At 42.7% G+C, this 24,133-nt stretch overlaps 1 protein-coding gene across 1 annotated transcript; it reads right to left on the bottom strand.

Annotated features, from left to right (window-relative positions):
- Positions 1-1,741: 1,741 nt before the first annotated feature.
- On the bottom strand, positions 1,742-11,179 carry LOC134540096 (ctenidin-3-like). The gene is made up of 2 exons (XM_063382576.1): positions 10,999-11,179; positions 1,742-2,082 (listed from the first exon to the last, which is right to left on the bottom strand). Exons 1-2 carry the CDS (start codon positions 11,014-11,016, stop codon positions 1,858-1,860), a joined length of 243 nt encoding a protein of 80 aa, XP_063238646.1. The 5' UTR covers positions 11,017-11,179; the 3' UTR covers positions 1,742-1,857.
- Between the last annotated feature and the right edge of the window lie 12,954 nt (positions 11,180-24,133).

Here is a 24,133-nt window from a genome sequence, read left to right as displayed (position 1 = left end):
GATGTGAAGATAAACAAGATACACAATACATGAAGCAGTTTTGTGTTTCCTGTTTTAAACTAATTAATGATAAGTGAAACTATAGTGTGGTTAGGAATTGATACCATCATTGTTGAGACTTAGAGTACATAATAGGGGAAAGTTTTATTACTAGTGAAGGAAGAATTAAATGTGGCTGTTTGTCTTCGTTGGTTCCAGTAAATGGCTGGACAGGAAATTATAGTGTGATTGGGAATTAAATTAGTTAGTATAATAATTAGAAATGTTTATATGTAAATTTCAAACTTTCCTGTTACTTAAGTTTTTTTTGTTCTTGATGTTATTCACACATGGGGTGGGTGTGAGTTATGCTGGCATAACTCTCATTTATGGAGGGCATGTTCATGTGTACAGACATACAAGGTGCGGATTATTAATTGAGGGATTATGAAATTTTGGAGGTTGGTGTGGCCCGAGACACTACTCTCCCATCTCCTCACCCCTGTTGGATAATTGTGCCCAGAGTTTTAATAGTTGCATTAAACTTACAATTTTTGCTTGACGCTAGTCAAATTTTGTGCAGTAACTGTTTCATTAAATGATAATTACTGAGATACTTGATGTTAATGCTAATTCTGGGATTGTTCGAGTAAAGTCTATATGCTATCTTTAATCTTTTGTTTTGCGGAATTTGAGCACATTTCATGTTTGTTGGATATTAACATTCTGTTTGCATATACAGCTTAATAAATCTGTCGTACCTAAACCTACATTGTTCCATCTAGACTACCTTTTTCACTTCATTCCCCTTACCAAGTAAGAGATAGCCAGTTACACATAATAACTATTGATAAACATACGTATTTCGGTACCTATATAAATAAGATTTTCTGATCACTATATTTTTAATAAAATTTTGATTAAGATGATAGCACAACACCCATGACCTTTCGTAGATATTATGTAATGTGCATGTGTTTTCTAAATCATTGTGTATTTACCAGTTATTTGGTTATTTAATAGTGCATTGTTCATTGTGATTGTTATTTATCAAATGTTATGTGAATGTTCTTGTATTATTGTTGGTGACTATTGATCTATGAGTTAAAGCTTAGTAAATACAAATGATTAAAAAAATTACATTATATTGGTCCATTGCCTAAACTTCCAATAGAGTTAGTCAAGATTCATAACAATATGTTATTACCTAATTCTTGCTCTAGTGCTACTCTAAATCTGGAAAAGCTCCTTATTCTTTAAGATTCAGGTCTATGATATATGTATATCCGACTGTAGTGATATTACACACGCAAGCTCGGTGTTACAGGGTATTGAGTACAAATTAAAGTGAGTCGATGTGCCTACATTGAACTCCAATATATCACTTTCATATCCATAAATAAAGCTATGCGCATTTTATTGTTTAAGCTATTTTCCACCTATTTATTGACAAATATTACTCAATTGACAAACATTTTTCCCCCTTATAACCACTTAAAAATAGTTTCTTTGAATGACTTTTAGAAGGCCGTTGTCAAGGTATCATAGAAGCAATCGTTCTTATGCATACATGAAAAATCATTTGTGTTGTGGATCATGTATATGTTAATAACACTTATTATAGGCATATAAAAAATAAATATTTTGGTTCCAATACTTATATTGATAAACAAATTTAAAATACTATTAGCAGACTAACAATTGGTTATATATTAAATATAATGTTCTTTTTCCAATCATGCTTTATTTTCATGTTAAAATATTTTATTACAACAGTGTAAACTTTTTTCCACTACAGGAAAAAAGCTATGAAATAGAAACTTTTGATTTCTTTGTATTAGGTTGCAGGTGAATGCCTCGAAGCAGCGGTTGTCAGGGTCAGCCCATCATACCGCCCATCCCTCTGCCGTATCCGCCCATGCCGCCGCCGTAGCCTCCTCTGCCGCCGCCGTAGCCGCCTCTGTCGCCACCGCCTCTACCGCCGCCGTAGCCGCCTCTACCGCCTCCACCCATCCCGCCGTAGCCGCCTCTACCGCCGCCCATACCGCCGCCGAACTGGGCGGCGCAGAGTGTAGTCAGCGCCAGCAGCAGCAGGCAGCAGGCCTGCCAACCACACAGCACAAGGCACTCAGCCCCAGAATTGGAGCATCATAGCCGCCTCTACCGCCTCCACCCATCCCGCTGTAGCCGCCTCTACCGCCGCCCATACCGCCGCCGAACTGGGCGGCGCAGAGGGTCGTCAGCGCCAGCAGCAGCAGGCAGCAGGCCTGCCAACCACACAGCACAAGGCACTCAGCCCCAGAATTGGAGCATCATAGCCGCCTCTACCGCCTCCACCCATCCCGCTGTAGCCGCCTCTACCGCCGCCCATACCGCCGCCGAACTGGGCGGCGCAGAGGATCGTCAGCGCCAGCAGCAGCAGGCAGCAGGCCTGTCAACCACACAGCACAAGGCACTCAGCCCCAGCATTGGAGCACTATAGCTGCCGGCTGCCCATAGAACAAGTGCGACTCTTACAGTGAAAACTGAAACCATGTTTGGCGTGACATGTGACACTATCTGTTGGGTGGGCCCGTAACTATAAGTAAAGAAGAAAAAAAATGTTAGGGAGGTTCAAATAAAAAGTGTTAGCTTTATTGTTTTAGTTTAACTACTTGTCGACTAATGGCTCAGTAAAAGATATTTTAACTTCGCAAAAAAAAAATTAACACTGTTTTGTAATTAAAAAAGGATAGTCTATATAAACTAGTAGGAGATGCAGTATTTCTGGTATGTCACACTACAAAATACATGGCTACCAAAATAAAATGAATTGATTTTCATTAGTTTTGCAGGGCGTGCCAACCTGCTAATCACTGCACCCGGCAATCGGCGAGCAAGAATAAAAATATAGAAAAAGGGAGGTTCTTCTAGTAGAACCTGTTGCAGCTAGTATAGAGGTGAACACCAAAGAGTATAAAATTAGATGGAATCATAAGGAACATAAGACAAATATATTATTAAATTTCCTTATATACATATATATATTCTTTGGAATAATGGATAAAAGTGAGAGTGCACAAGTACAAAAAACAAGTAACTGATTAAGATGGTACATCGTGCACAAAAGTGCTACTACTGAGCGAGTTGAATGCAACCATAAATGAACAAGTTAAAGTAAGCACCTAAACACGGGCCAATTCCTCCTCTGCAGTGTTGGAACCGGCATGGCATGGCCCAAACGTATATAAGACCGTCGAGGGATGGAAATGTACCCAGTAATTAAGCACGCTGCACGATAACAATAAAACCCGGCTTTAAGGTGTGCACACAGACGTCTCATACACGTGCGTCAGAACCCCTAGAGCCTGCTGTCGAAGTCCCATGTGGGACAATCAAATAGGGGAAGGGGTGGCCAGCCGGGAGGCTTAAGAAAACCACACAAATAAAATGGGTAACAACTTAGAATTTATTAAAAGGAACAAAGAACGTCGTGCCAACAAGCGAAGGGAAAACATGGGCGAAACAATTACCGGACTCAAAAAGGCAGACAGTATGGCAGTGCAAAACCATGCTGCAGCACTTGGGTTGGCAAGCGACGTGTGTTTCCATGAAAAGAGCGAATGACAATTTCAGTAGGTGACTGCCAAAAGAAAGTTACAGTTAGATTATGGAAACACATGATATACCTTACGCTAGTTCCACGGTCACCTCGCGGACATTCCAAACAACCAAACACATTACCGATCAGACGAAAGAGTGGGCGGCGACCACCGGACGCACCACCGACCCCAACCACAGCTAGAGGTGAAAAAGGCCCAGAGGCGAAGAGCCTCGATCGCACATCAACTTGCCACTGGAGGCGCCACCATCGCAGCACAGGGAGAAGGGGAAAAGAAACGCTGTGTCACAGACCCAGGAGTGGAGAAAAAGGGGGGGAAATAGGCGTGTCACGTGGCCGCCGCTGACATGGGACAGGCTACGCATTCCTGGCTGGATTACAAGGGTCGTCGCTATTCCCCCTCCACCTCTCCGCTTCCCACGCGGCGCCCTCCACGGCACCAGACAGCATTTGGGAATTCCGCGGGCCATCGCACGAGCTGCCGATGCCCTTCTCGATGCTTCAGGCGTCGGAACGGCACCAATTGACGCGACTGGCCCTAGCCGCGCTCGTCAATTCTAGAAAGGCGCCAGGGTCTATATAAACCCGGACGCCGGCCTCCGCGACAGTTCCTCGGGAGCGAGTCCCTGGGCGATAGTGCCGCGGATATGGCTAAGAGTTCTGAGTGAGCGAGTTCCTCGGCGATAGTTGGGTGCGAAGAGCGAGCGAAGTTACGAGCGAAGCGTCGAGTGGATCCTCAGCGAAGGGAAAGTGCGACGGCGGCGACGGAGTATGAAAAGAGTGCGGCGAGGGGGGTGGCCCAGCGAATTGTGCGGTGTGTGAGAGTGCGAGTAATTGATTAGTAGGTATTTGAAGGTAGATTATTTGTTAGTGATGTAAATATTGGTGATCAATAAAACTGTGCAATAAAAACCTTAATTGGTCTATCTAATTACGAACCTAGTTGTGCCCACAACGATTATTTTAAAATCGTAACAGTATATATGGGGGCACCGGGTTGGGTGTCAGGAGCTGGGAGCCGACCACCATCTTGGATGGGCCTCTACTGCATGCATAATTTTTGATGACCTTGACCCCTACTGCCATTTTTTGTTTTCGAGAACTTACTGCCATCCTGGGTTTTGCCATAATAGATTATACTGTCAAATCAACCATTTTAATTTCTAGAACTTTCTACCATATTGAAAACCGGCAATGTGCTGCCAATCAGTGCTTTCTTGGAACAACTATATTTTTTTTTATTTTAACCATATTTACATGGCTAGATTTGATATTTTTCCTCCTACTGTACTCTCTCCAGTTAATCATTATTCAGTCGTGTTAGACTGTTCCCAGCACTTCGACCCGATGTGCTATGGTCCCATGCAGCGATAGATGTCCGATTCCTAGAGACAGGAAAAATTCGAAAATTCATATCGCGATAGGCTAAAATACAAACAGTTATACTTAAATGCTGCCTCTGCTATTGGCTCACAACTTACCTGGATGACTCTGGGCCAACGAGAAATGCCCAACCAAAGCTTTATCGAATCACAGGCTGCTATGTTGGGACGTCTCACAAGACAGCAGCCAATGAGTGGGTGACATTTTACCGAGTGTACGTAGAACTATGGAGTTCATCCTGGAGGTCATTGAACCCGCGAATTTTTCCGGTCCCTACCGATTCCACTTCCTATCGCTTCTTAGTACGAACTGGCATGTGATTCTCCCGACCAGCGTGTCTTCGGATGACTGTCCGTCTCGGGGCTACAGCCGAGCTCAGCATCCCCTGGCATGGACGGCAGTAGAGTATCCGCGGGCTCCGAGAGTTTGGTCAGGCACCCAGCTCCTCTGGTGTAGTGCATTTGTCTGTGTGCATAGTGCCAGCAGACCCTCGCACTAGGCACCCGATCGGTTTTTTTCTGTCTCTCTGAGAACACTGACCTACCCTCTCCCCAAATCCCTACTCTCTTAGCGGGTGGTACTGCCACACCCATGCATCTCCTTAAGTCCACTGCAGTACTAAGTTTTTTTATTACCTCCTCCCACTAGAGAGAAACTTCTGCCAGAGCCCCTTCCTACGTGCTACACGCACAACTGCTGGATCTTAGCGCGGTATCTATCGGCGCCCGCGTAAACTCTTGGTAGGACCATGCCACAGATTTGTTTCCAGGAGGATAGGAGCGAACCTTCGCTCCCAGAGGCCGACCACGATGTCAAAGTGGAACACAGGTTACAAGAGTTGCGCGAGAACAGAGTCTCGTGTCAACACTAAGCCCTAATGTTTAGTTTTACATTGTTAAAACCATCTTCAAAATGATGTTCAACAATCCTACTGTACACAGTATTTTGTGACCAGTGCCTCTGGTCACGTGTATAAAAAAACTGTTATTTTAAGTTGTTTTATAATAATTTATTTTATGTAGTTGATAAGATTAATTTAATGTCGGTGTGCTAATTTGAGACTATCAGGTTGGCAACATGATCGCCGTACAAACTAGAACGTTCTAAAGTTTTGTTCAGTTTAAGTTATATTTGAATTTTACTAATTTTAAGTATTAATTTATAGTTAATTTTCCTTGGTCAGCATATATGTACACATTTGGGCATGCCAAAGATGTTTGCAAATGTGTAAGACTGGCGCGCAACGCCGCTAAGTCGCGGGTGTGGTGAGGACAGAATCTTGGCACGGGCGCGAAGCCATATCTCGCGCGTATAAAAAAAGTCACGCAAATTTTGATGAGATGACGTGTATAAGCCCGGACGTATCGTGTGTTTTACGGTGTGTTCAATCATGAGCATGGTGCTTATAAAAAAGCATTGCCGTGGAGCCTTAAAAGACGTAACTTATTGTTTTGCTAAACGCACCACGCGGCAATCGCAAGTGCTGCGTAAATTCTACATCGAATGTGTCAGCGGGATGGATTTGATGTTCTAATTGATTGGTTTATTCGTAATGTACTTTTTTCCATTTTGATTGGTGTTTTTTAAACTGCTGGGTGTTTATGCCACACAGTGATGAGTTTTTTTTTTCCTAGGGAGGTCCGGAAGCTATGTTAGCATAAGGCTAGGATGCAATGTTATTTATAGTTATGTCTGTAGCTGCTACATATTGCAGTAAGTTAATATAAAATACACGTGGTTGGGATTCCGAACGTCTGGCTTGTTACTAGAATGCCTAACGTTTTTTTTCTTTTGTATATACCACCTATTTTCATTGATGTTCGTCAACTTTTGTGTTGTGTTTTTAGAGGTAAAATACAAATAAAATGATCATTATATATATTTGTTTAGTGTGTGTTACAAGCTCACTAGGAATGTGGTTATTACTTCATTAAAATAACTAGTTTTTTTTCTGTAGATAAGGTGTGAGAAGGGGAGTGGTAGAGGGGTGTCGGCCAGAGTTGGATTGGATGACCTGTGTTTCGCTACACTTGAGTCCCTCAAGACATTCGGTCTGTTATTGAGGCAGGCGAATAAATACGTGGAATTATTTTCAACCCCTGTTCTCCGGCAGAGCAGTACTGCCCACACAGTGGAGGCAAATAACATCACATGCTGGACGTCTGGAAGAGTAGGCGGAGAAGGGGTGTTCAGATCATGAGAATCGCTTCGTCTGTAGGAGAGTGGTAATGAATGGTTGAATTGATGGAGGGGTGGAGCTGGTGGTTTATTATCGGTTGGGTTTTTTTCAGTGTCCACCATTTTGATGAGCTTGGCTCGTCGATATAGCATTTTCTGCATGTATGCGCATTGGTCTTTCAATGTGTTGAATTTACGTTGCGTGATGCGCGCTTATATTATTGCAACTCTGGCGCATACTAAAATTTCACCTGAATAATTTATTGTAACCTTAAAAACACAGGCTATGATAGTTCTTGTCTAGGGGAAAATATCACATGTTCCGCATTGAGGCATTTACGTGCGACGCGTTGGGTACTGCTGTTGTTCAGCTAGGCCTGTCACGTGACACCGCTCTGACCACTTACCAGCCCTTTCCTTCACTTATCACTCATGCGCTTCTGCGAGCACGCAGTGGCTTCAGGTCATCGCTCGGAGACATTGTGATTACATTTATTAACTCTTATTATTAACCTGCTACGTCAGTTAGATAATAGCAGAGCCGTGTGACACAGTATTGTCCGAGACCAGGCTCGCATCCCAAGGTCTTCGTGTTTGAATCCCAAATTAGACAAACAGATTTTATTTTTATTTGTCGTATTCGGAAATAACTTCATGCAAAGGCTGGTCTGGTTATTTCATACGACCAAAAATTATATATTCCTATAATCCTCTGTTTTTAATATTTAACTTCTTATCTCTCTGTATATGACACTTGGTAGGAGTTATGTCGTGAATGGAACAGTAGCAGCAAGTAATGGAAATGTGTGACCACAGTGCTGCCATCTGTGACTAATGGAATGAACAAATGTTCACAAAGCTTAAAGGAAACTTTGCAGAAATTAATTGTTTAGTAAATTTTAACCAGACGGCAGATATTTCAAAAAAATTCCTTGCCGAAATTCCGGTCAAAAGCCAGGGTTTAATATTGTTAAGAGCGGTGGGAAACGATTTCGTAAGAATAGTACAATTAATTTTATACAGTAATTTTGTTGCTAATATTTACATTACTAATTAAATTACCACACCTAATTTTTGTTCACAAATCCATCAATGTATATCAGGATCCATAGTTCGCACTTCTCACTGAAGCTAGGTTTGTCAGTTATTCGCCCCTTACCTCGCGCCTGTCCACTCACACTCAGTCTCGCGCCACTCAGTCGCACTCTCAGGTCCCGTCACTCCGCGCCTGCGCCACTCTCCTTGCCCGCACTTCACTCTCTCGTCTGTTGGAACTCGCATGGAGGCTGGCGTCGAGGCTTTTATACCGGTTTGACGTCTTTCTCGAATGGACTGGAGAGGTTGTGACATGTCGCGTGATCCCGGGTCGAAACATCTAGAACCACGCCGGAGTCACGTCACTCCAAGCGGCTGCTTCTGCAAGCTCGCAGGATTCCCAGGCCATTGAGGGCTACATGACGGTGGTAGAGGGGTCAGGGGGTGGCGAGGTCGGGCCGCTATAATCCCCGACGGAATGTGCGCGTGACGTCAGCGGCACCAGACCAGACTGCCGCTTGAAAACCCACTATTGTACCTGGCACGTGTTGTGCTCCCTGCACACTTTGTAACAGTATTTCTCATTAGGAAACAACTTGGCTCTCAGTATAAGGCATTAGGTGGGAGTAATGTGAATGGAACGGAAGTCGCACGGAACGGAAATGGGTGACCACGGTGCTGCTATCTGTGGCGGATGGCTTGAACCAAAATTAATAGAGACAAAGTGAAACTTTGAAGTATTAACTGTTTAGAGAGTTTGAACATGATCCGTAGTATTTAATAAATTACCTCGCCGAAAGTCAGGCCAAAAGCCGGTGTTAGTAGTGCAGGAATGTATGTTCTGCTATGGAGCCGGAGCGTGGTGTGGGTGTCCATCTAGGATTGTGACGTCATGGCGGCCATCTTGTGCTCAAAATACTAGAAAGTTCTCTGTTTCGAAGAAGTAGCGAGCGAGAGGTTGGCAGTGATGCCGGGCCTTAAGGGGCCCGCTTCGTCAGAGGTGTGTGTGTCAGCGAGGCGGGACTGGCTGGTGCTTCTAGCGCCTTGTCTCCTCTGGACTGGCGCGCAGTATCCTCGTCGTCACAGGCAAACTGTTAAACTTGAGCGGTGACCGTCACATACGGCCGAGAAATGAAGATAAATGTGTAATGCAAGTCCCTTAAGTGCTTTCAACAATCTGTACTGGTTGTTTTACACCTAAAAAATACTTTGAAAACATGCATTTTAGCCATTCTTCTAAAAATTCAGTTTAAAAACTTAATCTGAAATCAAAAGTACTTTTCGGCCCTCAGCGAACTCTTAAATGATTTTCGTAAACAGAACCCAATCGGATATCTCGAGTGGTTTACAAATCGCGTTGTTTTTTCTGAAGCTCTGCGCACCGTGTGTGTGCCCGGGTGGGAGGGGGCCTTAAGCGGTTGCCTCCCATTTCAGGTCAAGATTTTATATTTTCAGTAGTTACAGATAAACGTGGAGACTTTTTTAATTGTTCAAAATTTCACGAACTGAAAAATATATACAGCGCATACATTTTGCATAATTAGCTGCCAAAGTTACATTTTTAATGTTCTTGGGTTATACAAATAAGGAGAATTTAATGTATTGCAGAACTGAAACTTTTTAGTTTTAACTGCAATGCCACTGGCTACTTCAAGAAACGGTTTGAGTTTATTTCAGAAAATATTAATTAATTTTACCTGGTATTTCTAATTTCTCAAATTTGTTACGATTTTGACAGTCAAGAAACATGAAATGGGTTTTTGTGATAGAAATACAAACCATATCATTAAGTAGCCAGTGGCATTGCAGTTAAACCAAAAATGTTTCAGTTCTGCAATAAATTATAATTCTCCTTATTTGTACAAACCCAAAAACGTTAAAAATGTAACTTTGGCAGATAATTATGCCAAACGTATGTGCTGTATATGTATATATATATATTTTTCATTTCGTGAAAGTTGAACAATTAATAAAGTCTGAAAGTTGATCAATATAAAGTCATGACCTGTGATTGGAGGCCGCGGTGACGGCTGGGAGGGTCCTGAGCTCATGCGAGCGAGGCTGGGGGAAGGCGCACCACGAGTGCCCAGGACCTGGTCCCAGGCAGGACCTTCCCGCTCCAAGAGCAGCAACCCTGCCACCAACAACTAGCGAGCATCCCAGGAAAATGTCCAATTAATACAAGACTGGCCTTCTTAGTTGTAGTCTGCATTGTAACCATACAGTTGTTAAAACTGTACAATTTCAAAAGATATCGTAAAGTATAGAAAAAATAAATAACAATGATTGCAATTTTTTCAACCATGTCACACGTGATAATATACTGCTCACAATACAAACAATGAAATATTCAATATTGACGGAATAACCGCAGCAAAAGGAATTAAATTTAGCACCAAAACAACTTGCTAAGTTGACACGGAAGCCCAGTGCGACGGCAGATATAGTGACTCATGCGCGGGGACCCGCCTTGGGATTCGAGTCCGATCGTGCTGGTGCATATTTTCTGTTTTCTTCCCTTGTCGAAGTTATATTTATGATTCTTTCTGAAAAACTTTTGCTCTGCTCTTCTATGTGTCCTTACGACTCGCTGACAGCTTAATATTTTAAGTCACATACAAATATTGTATCACTTTCCTGATTATCAAGCCAAACGTTACGGTGGCAAAACATTTTGGAATTGCCTTGGTCCCGGGAAATAGTTCCAGCAAAAATGTGGACCAACACTAACTGAAGTAGTGACGAGTTTGTTTCCCAATTATTTCCCTGAACTGTGCTGGTGTTGTGTGTCATCTTCCACGACTGCCGCAGTGACCACTCACCAGTGTCTTGAAGCTCATGGTTGCGACGGATGAAGACCTCGGTGGTGATGGATGCAGGAGTACACCCGACTTGGCCTGCAGGGAGCTTATATAGCCTCGCGCCCTGTTCCGTAACGCACCCGCGGTCGCCTGAGCGGCAATTACAACCACCGCACTGCGTCACGTGTCCTGCCCGTGGCGGAGATGCTGCAGGATCTGGCTGGACCGCGCGGGACGACCTCTGAGTGGCGGCAAGGGCGCCAGTTCCGGGCGAGCTGCCGTCACACCGCGCGCTCATCGCAGAGAACCACTCATTTGGTGGCACGTAACGAAGGTCGCGGGAATTACTGCAGAAAAAAAGGAGTGTTGTCTGTAAAGTCGGTTTACGGTTGATAATCTTACGTGATAACGTCATAAGAATACATTGATGAAATTGCATACGTTTTAATTTTCAAATATATTGTTTACAGTTTTTGCAAATTTAATTAAAATAATCTGTTTGAATATAATCACGAACAATTAGTTAAAAAAGCCCGCCTTAACTTGTTTGGTATCATAGAAGATTTTCTCGCACGGTGATTTGGCCGGTTCTTGCACGCTCGGCTCGGGCGGAACGTGACAACGAGTCGTGCTTTTTCGTGCGTGCAGCCGGAGTTCATCGATTTGTAAGACGTTATCACGTCAAAAACTACGTTAAACCTTCACTATTGATGGTGTTGTGATGGTAGCTGTACATATTCATTTAAAGGTTTTGCTTGCGGATTTTTTGTTTCACGTACTAAAAGGACGCCATCTCTGAACGCAGTGGTAAAAATACTCTTAACTGTTGAATAACCAAATCACCAATCTTCACAAAAAAATATTTTTTCCAGTCACATTTATGAAAGTATTAGGCGATGGCAGTCTTAACAAGTGGTCTGGGATTCTGAAAATGTTATACCTCCAGATAATGTTACTCTCCCGGCGACCGAGGTCTAGCCGAGGTGTCTGGGACACTGATCAAATTTATACCCCCAGAAGAAGTGTTATTTCCCGGCGATCGTGGTATCTCTTTCCCGAGAAGCATTGGCAGAAGTAGCAGACTCGTCCACCCAGTAGTTCCTGAGATACAGCAATTTTTCTCCATTCGTGGATGTTTTCGTTCGTGGTAGTATTGGGATGAAAAATGGGGTGTGGCTGTGTCAAAGGGACAGCCGTGTGTTGTACGTGAATACGTGTACTTAATATGTGATATTTTGTTGGCTTCGATGAGTACAGAAACCATAGAAGATCACACACATCACACTTATGTCTGAATGGAGGGAAGCCATATTTTCTCAGACGAGAGAGCCAAACGCCCGATCGTGCATCTTCGGTATTTTTTGTTCATTGTAAAAGGTTAGGTTAGCTACATTATAAATACTTTAAAACATTGTGGACGGTTGATTTGGTTAGGAAAGTTACATTAAACATACTGTGAAATCATGTAAACGGTTTCCTAGCCCTGGATAGCTACATATTAAAAAGTTATTTGCTAAGCAACCATAAAATGATTTTACAGTATTTTTAATGTAGCTATACTGACCTAATATAACCAACCATCCACAATGTTTTAAAGTATTTATAATGTAGCTAACATATCCTAATCGACCGTAAAATTTATGCCACACCGGTTTATACAATGAGATAGAACGGAAAAAAAAAGCGAGCATGAACTTCGGGGAACTTCGGGTGTGGCTCTCTCGTCTGTGAAATGAAGGCTTCCCCCGAATGGATTGTAGTGAATCATGCACTAGCTGCTGCCCAATGTGTCTTCAGAATAGACGATCGAACACAATCGATGCCTACACAGTCCAGCGTCGATATAGAAGCGATTTCTCCATCCACTTTCATAATTTCAACCGCCCCAGCTGCAGATATACTGGCACCATCGTTGATCCGCTCGACCGGATTCATTCTTTCACGTTCCCGGCACTGCTTCACTCGGTCATATGGTGTTTTATTGGTATCATTCGATTGCTTTTGGGAAGCCCTTGCCAACGGTACACGATCTCTGTATTTGGATTTGGCTTTTTTGACGCGTATAGGCCCACATTATATATTTTTTATAATATTTTTTTTATTAATACCATATATATTCACTGTAACTATTTTACACTAACGATTTATACATACAACCGAAAGATTTTGATAAGAGTGACGATTGAAACGTAAACGAACATCTTAGCTTTTCCAAATCAATAATTATACTAAATGGAAATCTCGAAACGCAGCAAAATTACCTCAAAATGGCTTCGCTTCCCCCTCCACCGCGCACGATATGTCACAGTCCTCACTTGGCGTAACGAATTCTTTGATCTTTAAGCTATCCAGTGGTGTAATTATATTTTGGATGGAGATGATATACCAAACTGTATCCCCCGATATTGCTATCATTCGTTTTTTAAATTGCGTCCCACTATGGAAGCAATTTTAAAGGAGTATTCACGTCAAAACATTCTTAGATACATACGAAGGTTGTCTGAAAAGTTTCTGATCTCAACATGAAGATGGCAGCACTCATCAACAAATATTGGGAAATGTGATCATGCTTTCGAACATACCCGCTGAAGATTGAGCCAAATTGTTTTTTTTTTCTTTTATATATTTTTAACAATCGTTTGCGTTAGTCTCTGCAAAGTAGTTGTTTACGGAGGTGATGGCATCCACATTCGACAAAAATTTCTGACTTCCGAGCTCAATTTTTAGCCTAGGGAACAAAAAAAGTCTATTGGAGGTGTTCAAGCAGTTCAAACCGTATTTCGTAGATTTTCACCATGGCAACTGCTGAGGTGCATTGTCTTGGTGAAACATTTTTTTTTTGTTTTTGCAAATGTAACCTTTTTCTGAAATTTCTACCTATATCTTGTCAAATATTGAAGCGATATGCTGTTGCCATATTTTTTTTTTCTTTTTCAAGATGATTTAAGACGAATTAATTAATATCCTATAAAACTGTCACCACCATTTTCCCGGCCAAAGGAACGGTCTTTGCCTTTTTTGGTACAAAAGTTCATCGTCACCCAAGCTGTTACGGCCTTGTTTGAATTCAGTTGATTAAAATATTACAGTCGTAAAGGATGGTGCAGAGTCCAAGTACATTAATTTAACGTAGACGTATTGCCTTTCAAAAACAAATATTCAATGACAGCTCGATACTCAATTTTCCATTTTCACAAAAAAACATGCGCATCGACTCAAGTAATTGATTGTTAAAAAACAACTGCACATCATGGCAAAAATTTCAGAGAGTACTTTCCAAAGAATAAGAAAACACACTCCACAATTTTTTGTTGACGAGTGCTGCCATCTTCATGTTGAGATCGGAAACTTTTCAGACAACCTTCTTATATCACACAGTGGTTTGGTTGATAATACTTCAGACACTATACATTATAGGGCAGTAAATAATTAATACATTGCAAAGGGTTTTTAAGGTTTGACAATTGATTCAGTTGAACTTCAGCACAAAAAATAATAATTTCTTCCCCATGAACCTAGGTAGGAAATATGAGAGTGTTACTTACTGTTGGTGAATAGAGGATTTTCTTACAACCGCCAGATATGCTTTTAAGTTCCGCGCACTCTTGCACAAGCACAGTGGAAATGGCTTTCGGAACTGCTCTCTCTGAAATTAATCTCTTAGTTTTTAAACCGTAATATTACTACAAAATATTCACGTAATTATATTAGTCTTGTTTCTTATTACATATTAAGTTTTAATACAACAAGCAAGAAGGTCCTGACTTGATGTAAACTCTTGGACATACGCCATTGCTAAGCACATGTATGTCTGTAGAAGAAAACTACAAAAATCCCAAAAGACAAAAACACAAATTAAGCAAAAAATTGCTACAGACATACATGTGCTTAGCATTGGCGGACCTATGTCTAAAAGCTTACATCAAGTCATGCACTCCCATTGCACAAATCTTTCAAATATAATAACAAGAAGGTCCTACTATATCCAAGAATATATCATAAATTGCAGTTTACCATCAAACAAAACAATTTTTTTTTATTTTTAAAATGATATAAAAAACATAATGTTACGAAGGCTAGAGACCAGGTCAGGAGCTGGCTGGCTGGCTGGCGGCCCCGCACGACCACTGAAGGCACGCGCCGTGTCACGTGCGGTCCACCGCTTCCCACCGTATCCCGCCACAGATCGTGTCCCTGCGATGAGATCGTAATCTACCAAGTTAAAATTCCATATAAATGCATATCCTTTTCCTGAAATGTTTGTCTTTTCGATGATGTTCTGCTTCGCGTATTAATTCAAATGTTAAGTATTTTGGCATGCATATTATTCCGGCGGCCGCGGTTATATGAGCGAGTCCCAGAAGTCAGGGCCCTCTGTCCTTCTCTGACGACTGCGCAGGGCGAATCGGCTCTCTCTTTAGTTTGTTATCTGATATTTAGTAACTGTTCCAATGTCGACCTTGATCGAGGGTCTGCCATAGATGGAGCAGGTCCTGATGACAGCTACAGCTATGTCAAAGCAGACATATTTGCTATTGGCGACATAGATGGCAGCGACGTCGACGTAAACACAGATACCATTGGCACCATCAAACAACGAAAACCTTGATGGAGGCTGTATAATCGTCAGCAGAGATCTCTTCGGCGACGATGCAGATCCTGATGTTATGCGTAATGTCGTCACCAACAGCAATAGAGAAGTCTTCAGCTGGCGTGGTTTCACAAGCAGATGAGTATTTTAGTGATTAGCAGGGACCGGAAAAAATCGCGTTTTCAATGACCTCTAGGATAGACTCCATGATCCTCTATGTACTTGTGCAGATTACACCTGCTGATTGGCTACTAACTCGTGACACGTGTTAACTGGGATGCTTGTGATTCGATACTTCTTCTGTCGAACGTTTTTCATTGGTCCAGAGTCCTTCAGATAAACTGTGGCCCAATCACTGAAGCAGCAAGAAAGTCAAATGTATTTGGATTTTAGCCTATCGCGAAATGAACCCGCGAATTTTTCAGGTCTCTAGTGATTAGTAGAGTCAGGAAAAAATTCGCGGTTCCATTACGAGATAAGCTAACATCCTAAAAATTATACTTAGGTTCCGCTTCTGCGATGGGCCCACCTTTTATCGGGGGAACTTTGAGCCAATGGGAAACCCCGAAACAAGAAAGTGCAGAATTCGAATTACGGACAACCTAGTTGAGACGTCTCACTAGTCAGCAACCAATGAACAGGTGTCATTTTCCCGAGTATGGAGTCAATCCTAGAGGTCAATGAACCCGCGAATTTTTTCGTGTCCCTAAACTCAACAACTAGTGAGCATCGATGTCGTTACGTTAACACTATTTTTTTAACATCAACAATGCTCGCCCCACGAGAATGTACTAGTTATCTTCCTCAAATAGTTATTAGCTATAATATGTGTCGCAACCAATTTACAAGAAATTATAATTGAAAAGACACTTGAAGACATGCAAAGGTCCTGCTGCGCGACAGAATGTAAACAGCTTCGCTACAACAGCGAATGATGGATTCGCTTTAGAGAAACCAGGAATTGGCACTACAACATTTACATCAGCGACTGGTTCGAGCCTGAAAGGTCCTTCTTCAACAAATATGCATCCTTGCAGCTACTGCGATATGTCGTTCGCATATTTCCATTATGCAGGAAGTCACGGTAAGAGGAAAATGTATGAAAAAGCCTTCTCGTATTAAATTTCGCTGCAATAATTTTCATGTTTGGTTTACGAACATTGACAGTTTGAGACGACATCTGAAAAACTGTAAAGGTGAAGTTCGTCTGCCAACTGCGGAACAACCTGCAAAGATTTTTGATTCCTCGGTTTAGGTAGGAGATTCGTATACGTATACGTACAAGCACAAATGTTCAGCAACCGATTGCGATGACGCCTGGTGAATCTAAACCTAACACTGTGATTGGAGCATTACATTTAAATGATAACAGCCACACGTTCAAGAATAATCGCGAGCACATGGAGTAAACCACCACACATTTTTTTATATCATAATATTACCAAAAAAAATTAAAAAATTTTAAAATAAAAAAATTACAAAAAATACAAAAAAAGATTCTGCTAGCTTGTGAACAACTCATTGTTGAGCAAAGATAGAGTTTCAGTCCAAGCCAGAATCTGTTTTTGTATTTTTTGTATTTTTTTGTATTTTTTAAATTTTTTTTAATGCTATGGTATCAAAGAAAATGTGTGGCGGTTTTCTCCGTGTGCTCCCGATTATCCATGTCAATTTTATGATGGTTTTCTCAGTGTACTCCCATTTATTCTTGTCAATATTATGATGGTTTTCTCCGTGTGCTCCTGATTATTCTTGTCAATATTTTGATTTTTTTTTTCGTGTGCTTGCGATCATTCCTGTGGTTTTGTAACCTTTCGTGTTAAACAGGAGGGACACAAGAGGTGAAATATAAGACAGAGCTGTGCAATGTGTTGCACTTTTAGTCATAACCAACACGTACTCTTAATGACATATATACAAATATTTAACAAAGGATAATATATCGAGGTACATTCGTTTTCGGAGGCTTCGCTCTTAACATAATTGGACAGTAACTGTGAACAGACAAAACTAATTATTAGCAGATACCTTTGGTTTAGTGACACCGCCTTAACAAAAAGCACTGGCCTTGCGGCTCGCCCACTACCGCGACGGGCAAGAGTACAGTTACACTGTCATAGCAAAAATAAATCATACTGAACTGCTCCAAGCAGCACTTTTGAATATATTAAGAAAATACGTATACTGCAAAGATATTAGCTGTAATGCTATTTCACAAAAGAATATTAAATACGTTGTCTGACTTGCGATTCAGTTAAGACTTACACATATGAACATTACATTAATCCATTTACTTTTAACAATTTCATTATTACATATTATTCAACACCTAAACTAGTGATATATACGTTAACCAGCAGTAAATGCCCTCAATTGGCAAATGTTTCGTTTATGTTTCAAGTTCAAGGTACGTCTTAACACGTAACTAAAAACACGTAGTTCAGATGCTGTAGTGGCATGACTATTGCTGTTAAGTCTTTGTTTGGCATTTAGAAAGAGTGTCTATAAATTATGGTTTGAGAACAGGAAGAACTTAACCAAGTATTAAACTTATGGACAATATTGAACTTCACATGTTTCTTCAAAATGCTGTCGGTATTTACTGTCGAAGCAATATAAAAAAAATACGTCTCTTGTCGGTGGGTTTTTAATGCTAAAACACCGTCAGCTACAAACCTGCCTCCGTCACCGCTAGCCCCTCTTCTTTATGTTTAACTCCGACTAGTAAAGCTTCCTTAACTGTGTCGTGTTCCCTGGGCAAACAGTTTTATGATGAAGCGTCTTACCGAGCTGGTCGGAGTTTCTTCGGGCAGCGTGACGGCAGGCAGGCGAGGTTCTGACGGTGTAGCTTCTGGGCGGCAGCAACTCCCCGCCTCGGTGGTCGACTCGGAGCTGTCTCTCCTCCCCTCGGCAAATCGGGGACCTTATATACGCTGAAACTTGAGGAATAAAACATAGGAGACTGTTCTGGGCCTACATGACCGGAAACGCCGCACAGGCGATGTCCGAATATTTTCCTAACCTAACTAAAACTAAGTGTATTTTGGAGGGGTCCGGGTTAGGGAGGGACCTAGGTGAGTCTCAGGCCGAAGCCTATACGCCTAGTCATGCTGGGATTAGCCATGCAAGGAGAGGGTCGCATGTATCATGTGCTAGGAGGGGATTGGCCAGCCATGGCAACGATTGGCGCCATGACTAACTCCCCTCACTCTTAAATCTAGACTACAACTAGAGATAGGTTGGGCCCAGGTAAAACCTGCACAGACACAGGGAAAACCCTGGGAACATTCATGCGGGATGCAATTTGGCATGCATTACGTGTAGGAATTTACAGGAGACAGAGGATGGTCTGGATGAAGTGTTGGACAGAGTAGAAAAGAGTCTACCATGCGGGGGTTGGGCACTTGGACTCGTGGTCCGCTTTGCTTTTTATCCAGGTCTGGATTTAGTGACCAGGGACGCAAGCGCCCCTGGTGGTGAGTGGTTACACTGACCACTCACTCCGCCGCCAGTCAGCACCTAAAAAACTAAGAAACTAAGACAGAAAAAGATAAATGACTTACAAACTTGGCATTTCGTTACGAAATATGCAAACACCCAACTCAGGGATGGACGTGCAGTGCTTAAGATAAAACTAAAATAATAACTAGAAATATTATTTTTTGATTTTTTTTAAATTTTTTTTATTATTATTTTAGAAATATATATTTTTGATGACTATTACTTAGTAGCTATGACTTATTACTAAATTACAAATCTCTAATATCTACTACTATACTACTAGTTAAATATAGAGGAACTGTCGGCGTATAAAGTTACAGGTGAATTAAGTAAAGACCTATTCGCATTTTGGCATTTGTTGCAAGCTTGCAATTCAAAATCCCATGTCTTTCAGAAACACAACCGGCACTGGAGGTGAAGCCTGCCAGATGGGCCATGCCCATCGTGCATAGGGAGTCAGCCCTAACACAACAGGCAGTGAGCTCCCGGGAGCCAAACCTACACCTGCGTGCTTCGGTCCATTTTGAATTAGCAAATTATTTCATTTTAATGTTGTCTATAATTTTAAAGTTTCAACTCGCGGGAGGATAATTAAAAAAAAAAACTGCGTCGCGCTGATTGAGGATCGCTCAGCCAGCCACAGCACACTACGGAGGTCTGCGAGCCAAGATTGAATTTGGCATTTTATATTTTCCATGCAACTCTGGATCTTGTTCGCCCAGTGATGAAATATATGGATTTCTGCTTATGGCACATTTATCATAGAATTTTTGCGCAGTTCGGAAATAATAATGTTTTAAAAGTTCGAGTTTGAGCTCTCTTGGCCCTGACGGGGCAATACACAGGCGCATCTGTCGCAATACGAATACTCTTATTCTGAATTCTCTGTAGCTTGATTAAGTGAGATTCCGCTGCTGTTGCCCACACCGGCGCTGCATACGTGATTATTGGTTTTATTAGTGCGTTATAAAGTATTATTCCGTTTTTTAACAGAGCTACCTAATCGTCTGCTCATGACGGGGTAGAGGGCCATGAGCCTAGTGAAAGCTGTTTTTCTTTTCGCCTCTATATGATCGCGCCATAGTAGTTTCCTATCCATGTGCACGCCTAAGTATTTAACCACATATTTGTGAGGAATTAGCTCATTGAAAAGTGTTAGTCGTGGCCTATCTTCGAGTGGCGGGAGATGTTTACGCGTAAAAACTATAGCTTCTGATTTAGTAGGGTTTACCTTAATTCGCCATTTTGTGCACCACTGTTCTATTGAATTTAACGCGGTTTGCAATCTGTCTGCTGCGAGTTCTAGAATACTAGATCTGCTAAACAATACCGTATCGTCCGCGTAGCAGCCAAACTGAACTGATCGGTGTGCGGGCTTAAGCATATCATGGATATAAATATTGAATAAAACCGGCCCCAAAATGCTGCCTTGTGGGACTCCTGCTTTAATTATTTTTAAATCGGACTGTGCTCCTTCTGTCGTGACTCTAAACGACCGATTTTCTAAATACGAGGCCAGTAATTTAATATAGCAATCGGGAAAGCCAGTTTTATATAATTTATAAATTTAGCCTTCATGAAGTACTATATCAAAGGCTTTTTCTATGTCTAACAACGCTGCGAGATTATAGCTATTCTGATTGAACGCAGTTATTATTTGTTCTGTCATACGGACCAGTTGATGCGTTGTTGAATGCGCGCTGCGAAAACCAAATTGTTCGTCCGGCAGTACGTTATTTTCTTTAATGTGAGCATTTAGTTGCTGCAGAATTATGCATTCGGCTACTTTTGACAATGTACTCAGCAGACTAATGGGCCTATAATTTTGGGGCAGTGTCTTATCTTTTCCGGATTTATGAAAAACTATCACATTCGCTTCTTTCCACTGCGATGGAAAATACTGTAGTTTAAGTATTCCATTTTTTAATTGAGCTAGGTATTCCAAAATTTCATCGGGCAGTTTCTTAAGGACTACTGCCTGAATGCCATCGTTTCCCGGTGCCTTACGTGGTTTCATACGCCTGATAGCCTGTTCAACTTCCTGAGATTGAGTTAAGTAAGGTTTTGAAGTTAAAGGCTGATTAAGTTTTATTGTAAGGTCTCTGTATATTCCGGCATTAAATTGCGGATCAAAGGGTTCGGTATTAGGTTGAAAGGCTAATTCAAGGGTATTCGCAAAGGCTTGTGCCTTGTCTGTCGGTGTAAAAGCGAACCCAGTGCGTGTTTTTAGCGGAGGTATTTTATCTATCTTATGAAGGAATCGCTTTGTCATACTCCAGGTGCTACCATCTTGCACCTGTAGCTGAGAGACTTTCGTCTCCCATTGGCTGCTCCTCCATAGAGTTATTTCATCGGAAATTATTTTCTGTAATTCATTAATTCGCGCTTTAATGTCGCGCTGCCTACGACGAGTATATTCGCGCCTTAATCTATTTTTCTGAGAAATGAAATCCCTAATATACACCGGCAGTTCATCTTGCTTAAATCTAACCACCTTTTCTGGGATGCACGAATTAATTGCAGTTTGAATTTTAACTGTAAGTTCAGTGACTGCTGATTCGATGTTATCTTTCGTTTCGAACTTGGCAGTATGGGCTGCAGGCAAATTATCGACTAAATACGTCTGAAAGCCTCTCCAGTCGGCTTTCTTGTAGTCTTTAATTTTTCTCGGAGGACTGATGTCAGTGTCCACGTCATCGAATAGTAGATGTACTGGAAAGTGGTCAGACGACATTTCGTGAAAGACTCTGAGTTCGAATCCCGTTTGAACTCTCTTATTTAATGCAATATCTAAAATATCCGCTATCGCGAGTGGGCTCTGAGGGAGCATGTACTTGGTAATTTTTATGAGACTCGTGTCTTTGCAGCAGTAGGCCATTGGCTGTATTGCTCCGACAGTTCCAGTCTTTATGCTTGGCATTAATATTGCCGACTTCTAGGAATGTGGGAGCTGAGCCATATAAGATGTCCAGCTCGTTTTCAGTTAGTGACCTGCCTGGTGGTGCATACATCGAAATACGCACTATTTGTTGTTTATTGACTTTAAAAGTAATTGCAACAGCTTCTAATTTATTAAATTCAGGTAAATGATATTCAATATGTTGTATACTTCTGTGGATTAGAAGGGCAACCCCTCCACTTCTGGTATCGCGGTCGCGTCTATAAATAGTGTAATTTAAGAAAGTTAGACGATCTGTTGGAATTAAGTGTGTTTCGTTTATCGTCGCGATTCTAATATTATGTTTAATTAAATGAAAGGTAAATTCGATTATTTTATTTCTGATTCCTCGTGCATTCCAGTAAAGGATGGTACTTAATCTACTGTCTACGGGAGTAAGATTAATGGCAGAACCTAAATTAAGGGTGTGCGGCATTAAAGCTGGCCGCTAATGCTGTCACGAAGCCCGTGGTGGCTTTTATTTTGTCCTCTATTGACTTGGCCGGATTACACCAAATAGCCATTAAAATGCACATTGGTTCCAGGACGTGTGCCAGGTTAGGGTTCTGTGCAATGGCATCCGATTGGCCTACAAGCTTCAGAAAGTCACTCGCGCCCATCGCTGGATTCTCCGCGGGTTTTATCTGCGGTGAAGCAGTTGGAGATACTGTTGTGAGTCAGTCTGCAACGGGCTGGCTTGTGGTTTCCCATGCGCGACTTTCTTGGAATCACTGGGGGGAGGAGTGATTTTTTTCCTAGCCTAAGTTATTCTAAGTGTGTAAGGGGAGGGTCCAGGTTAGGGGAGGACCTAAATGTGTCTCAGGCCGAAGCCTATACACTCTACCATGCGGGTTTTTAACCATGCAGGACAAGGGCGCGTGCATCGTGTGCTATTGGGGTTTACTGGCCAGCCATGGCTGCGATTGGCGCCATGACTGACGCCCCATTGGTTGCCTAGCTTAAAAGCTAGCTAATGTGACCCAGGTAAAACCTGCATTGACACAGGGAAAACCCTGGGCCGGGTCATGCGGGGATCAATTATCATGCATTAAGCAAGCAGGTAACTACTGGACAAGAGGGAAGAAGGGTCCAGGTAAGAAGAGTTGGAGGGGCTGAAAAAATCAACCATGCTGGAGTTGGGTGCTTGGGCCTGGCGGCCCGCATTTAAAGGTTGGGAACTCCTGAGTTATTATTAACCAGGGGCGCATGCGCCCCCAGGGGTGGGCGACTTCACTCGTCAGCCCAGCCCAGCTGCCCAGGCAGCCACAGCAGTAAGAAAGATGGCCGAGAGCACAAGTGCTCTCGACAGTGGGCAGACGAGCCAGTAGACCGGCTCGAACTGCGGGCGCACGGGGTGTTAGGCAGCCCGGCGATGCGCCATCTTCATCTTCCTTCTTCCAGTCAACAGCCTTTCAAGCCAGGGTGGGGATAACTCTTCCAGGCGAATGAAGATTCTTGCGAGTCGGACCCTCTTGTCCTCCAAAATCCCCAGGACGGTTTCTTGTCGCGCCGCCCAGGCTACCACTGGCTCCAACAGGGCCCCAACTTAAAGGCGCCGCCATCTCTTCCTTCAGAGTTACGATGCTGTTCAGTTCCGTTGCGCGCGCGGCAGTTCACAGCTCCGCAAGTTCCAGCCCGCAGTTCGTCTACACTTCGCTACTATGGCACATCGAGCTCCCCTGCGGTGCCTTCGCCGACGAAGCTGCTTTCTGCCACGCGCCGAGCTGCATTCAGGCTACCTTTCACCCCGATAGTCGTAATAACGACTCCACAGGCCGGCCATTGGTCCGCGGACTGCTATTGGTTATTCACAGTCACTCCAGCGAGATTGCAACTCTCGAGCTGGGATCCCGTATCCGCCAACCGCGGGACGCGGTCGGTAGCAGATGGCGCTGCTAGGCCGCCCCCATCACGCACACAATCCCACACGCACTGCCAGCCTTCGGTTACCCAATAGGGCGCAGGGAACTCCCAGCCAACAGCCCGCGAGAGAGATGCGCGCGCCCCGAGAGACGACCACCGACCGGGGGAGGGGTGATTTATATTTAGCGATCAATGATCAGATGTGCCATCACTGACACATTCTCTTCCAAAAGGGGTGGTTCAAAGCCCGCCACACGAACTAC

Source organism: Bacillus rossius, chromosome 16 (genome assembly GCF_032445375.1).
Source record: "Bacillus rossius redtenbacheri isolate Brsri chromosome 16, Brsri_v3, whole genome shotgun sequence".
Lineage (NCBI taxonomy): Eukaryota > Metazoa > Arthropoda > Insecta > Phasmatodea > Bacillidae > Bacillus > Bacillus rossius.
Note: the sequence above shows the minus strand (reverse complement) of the source record. Positions and strands in the feature narration are given on the sequence as shown.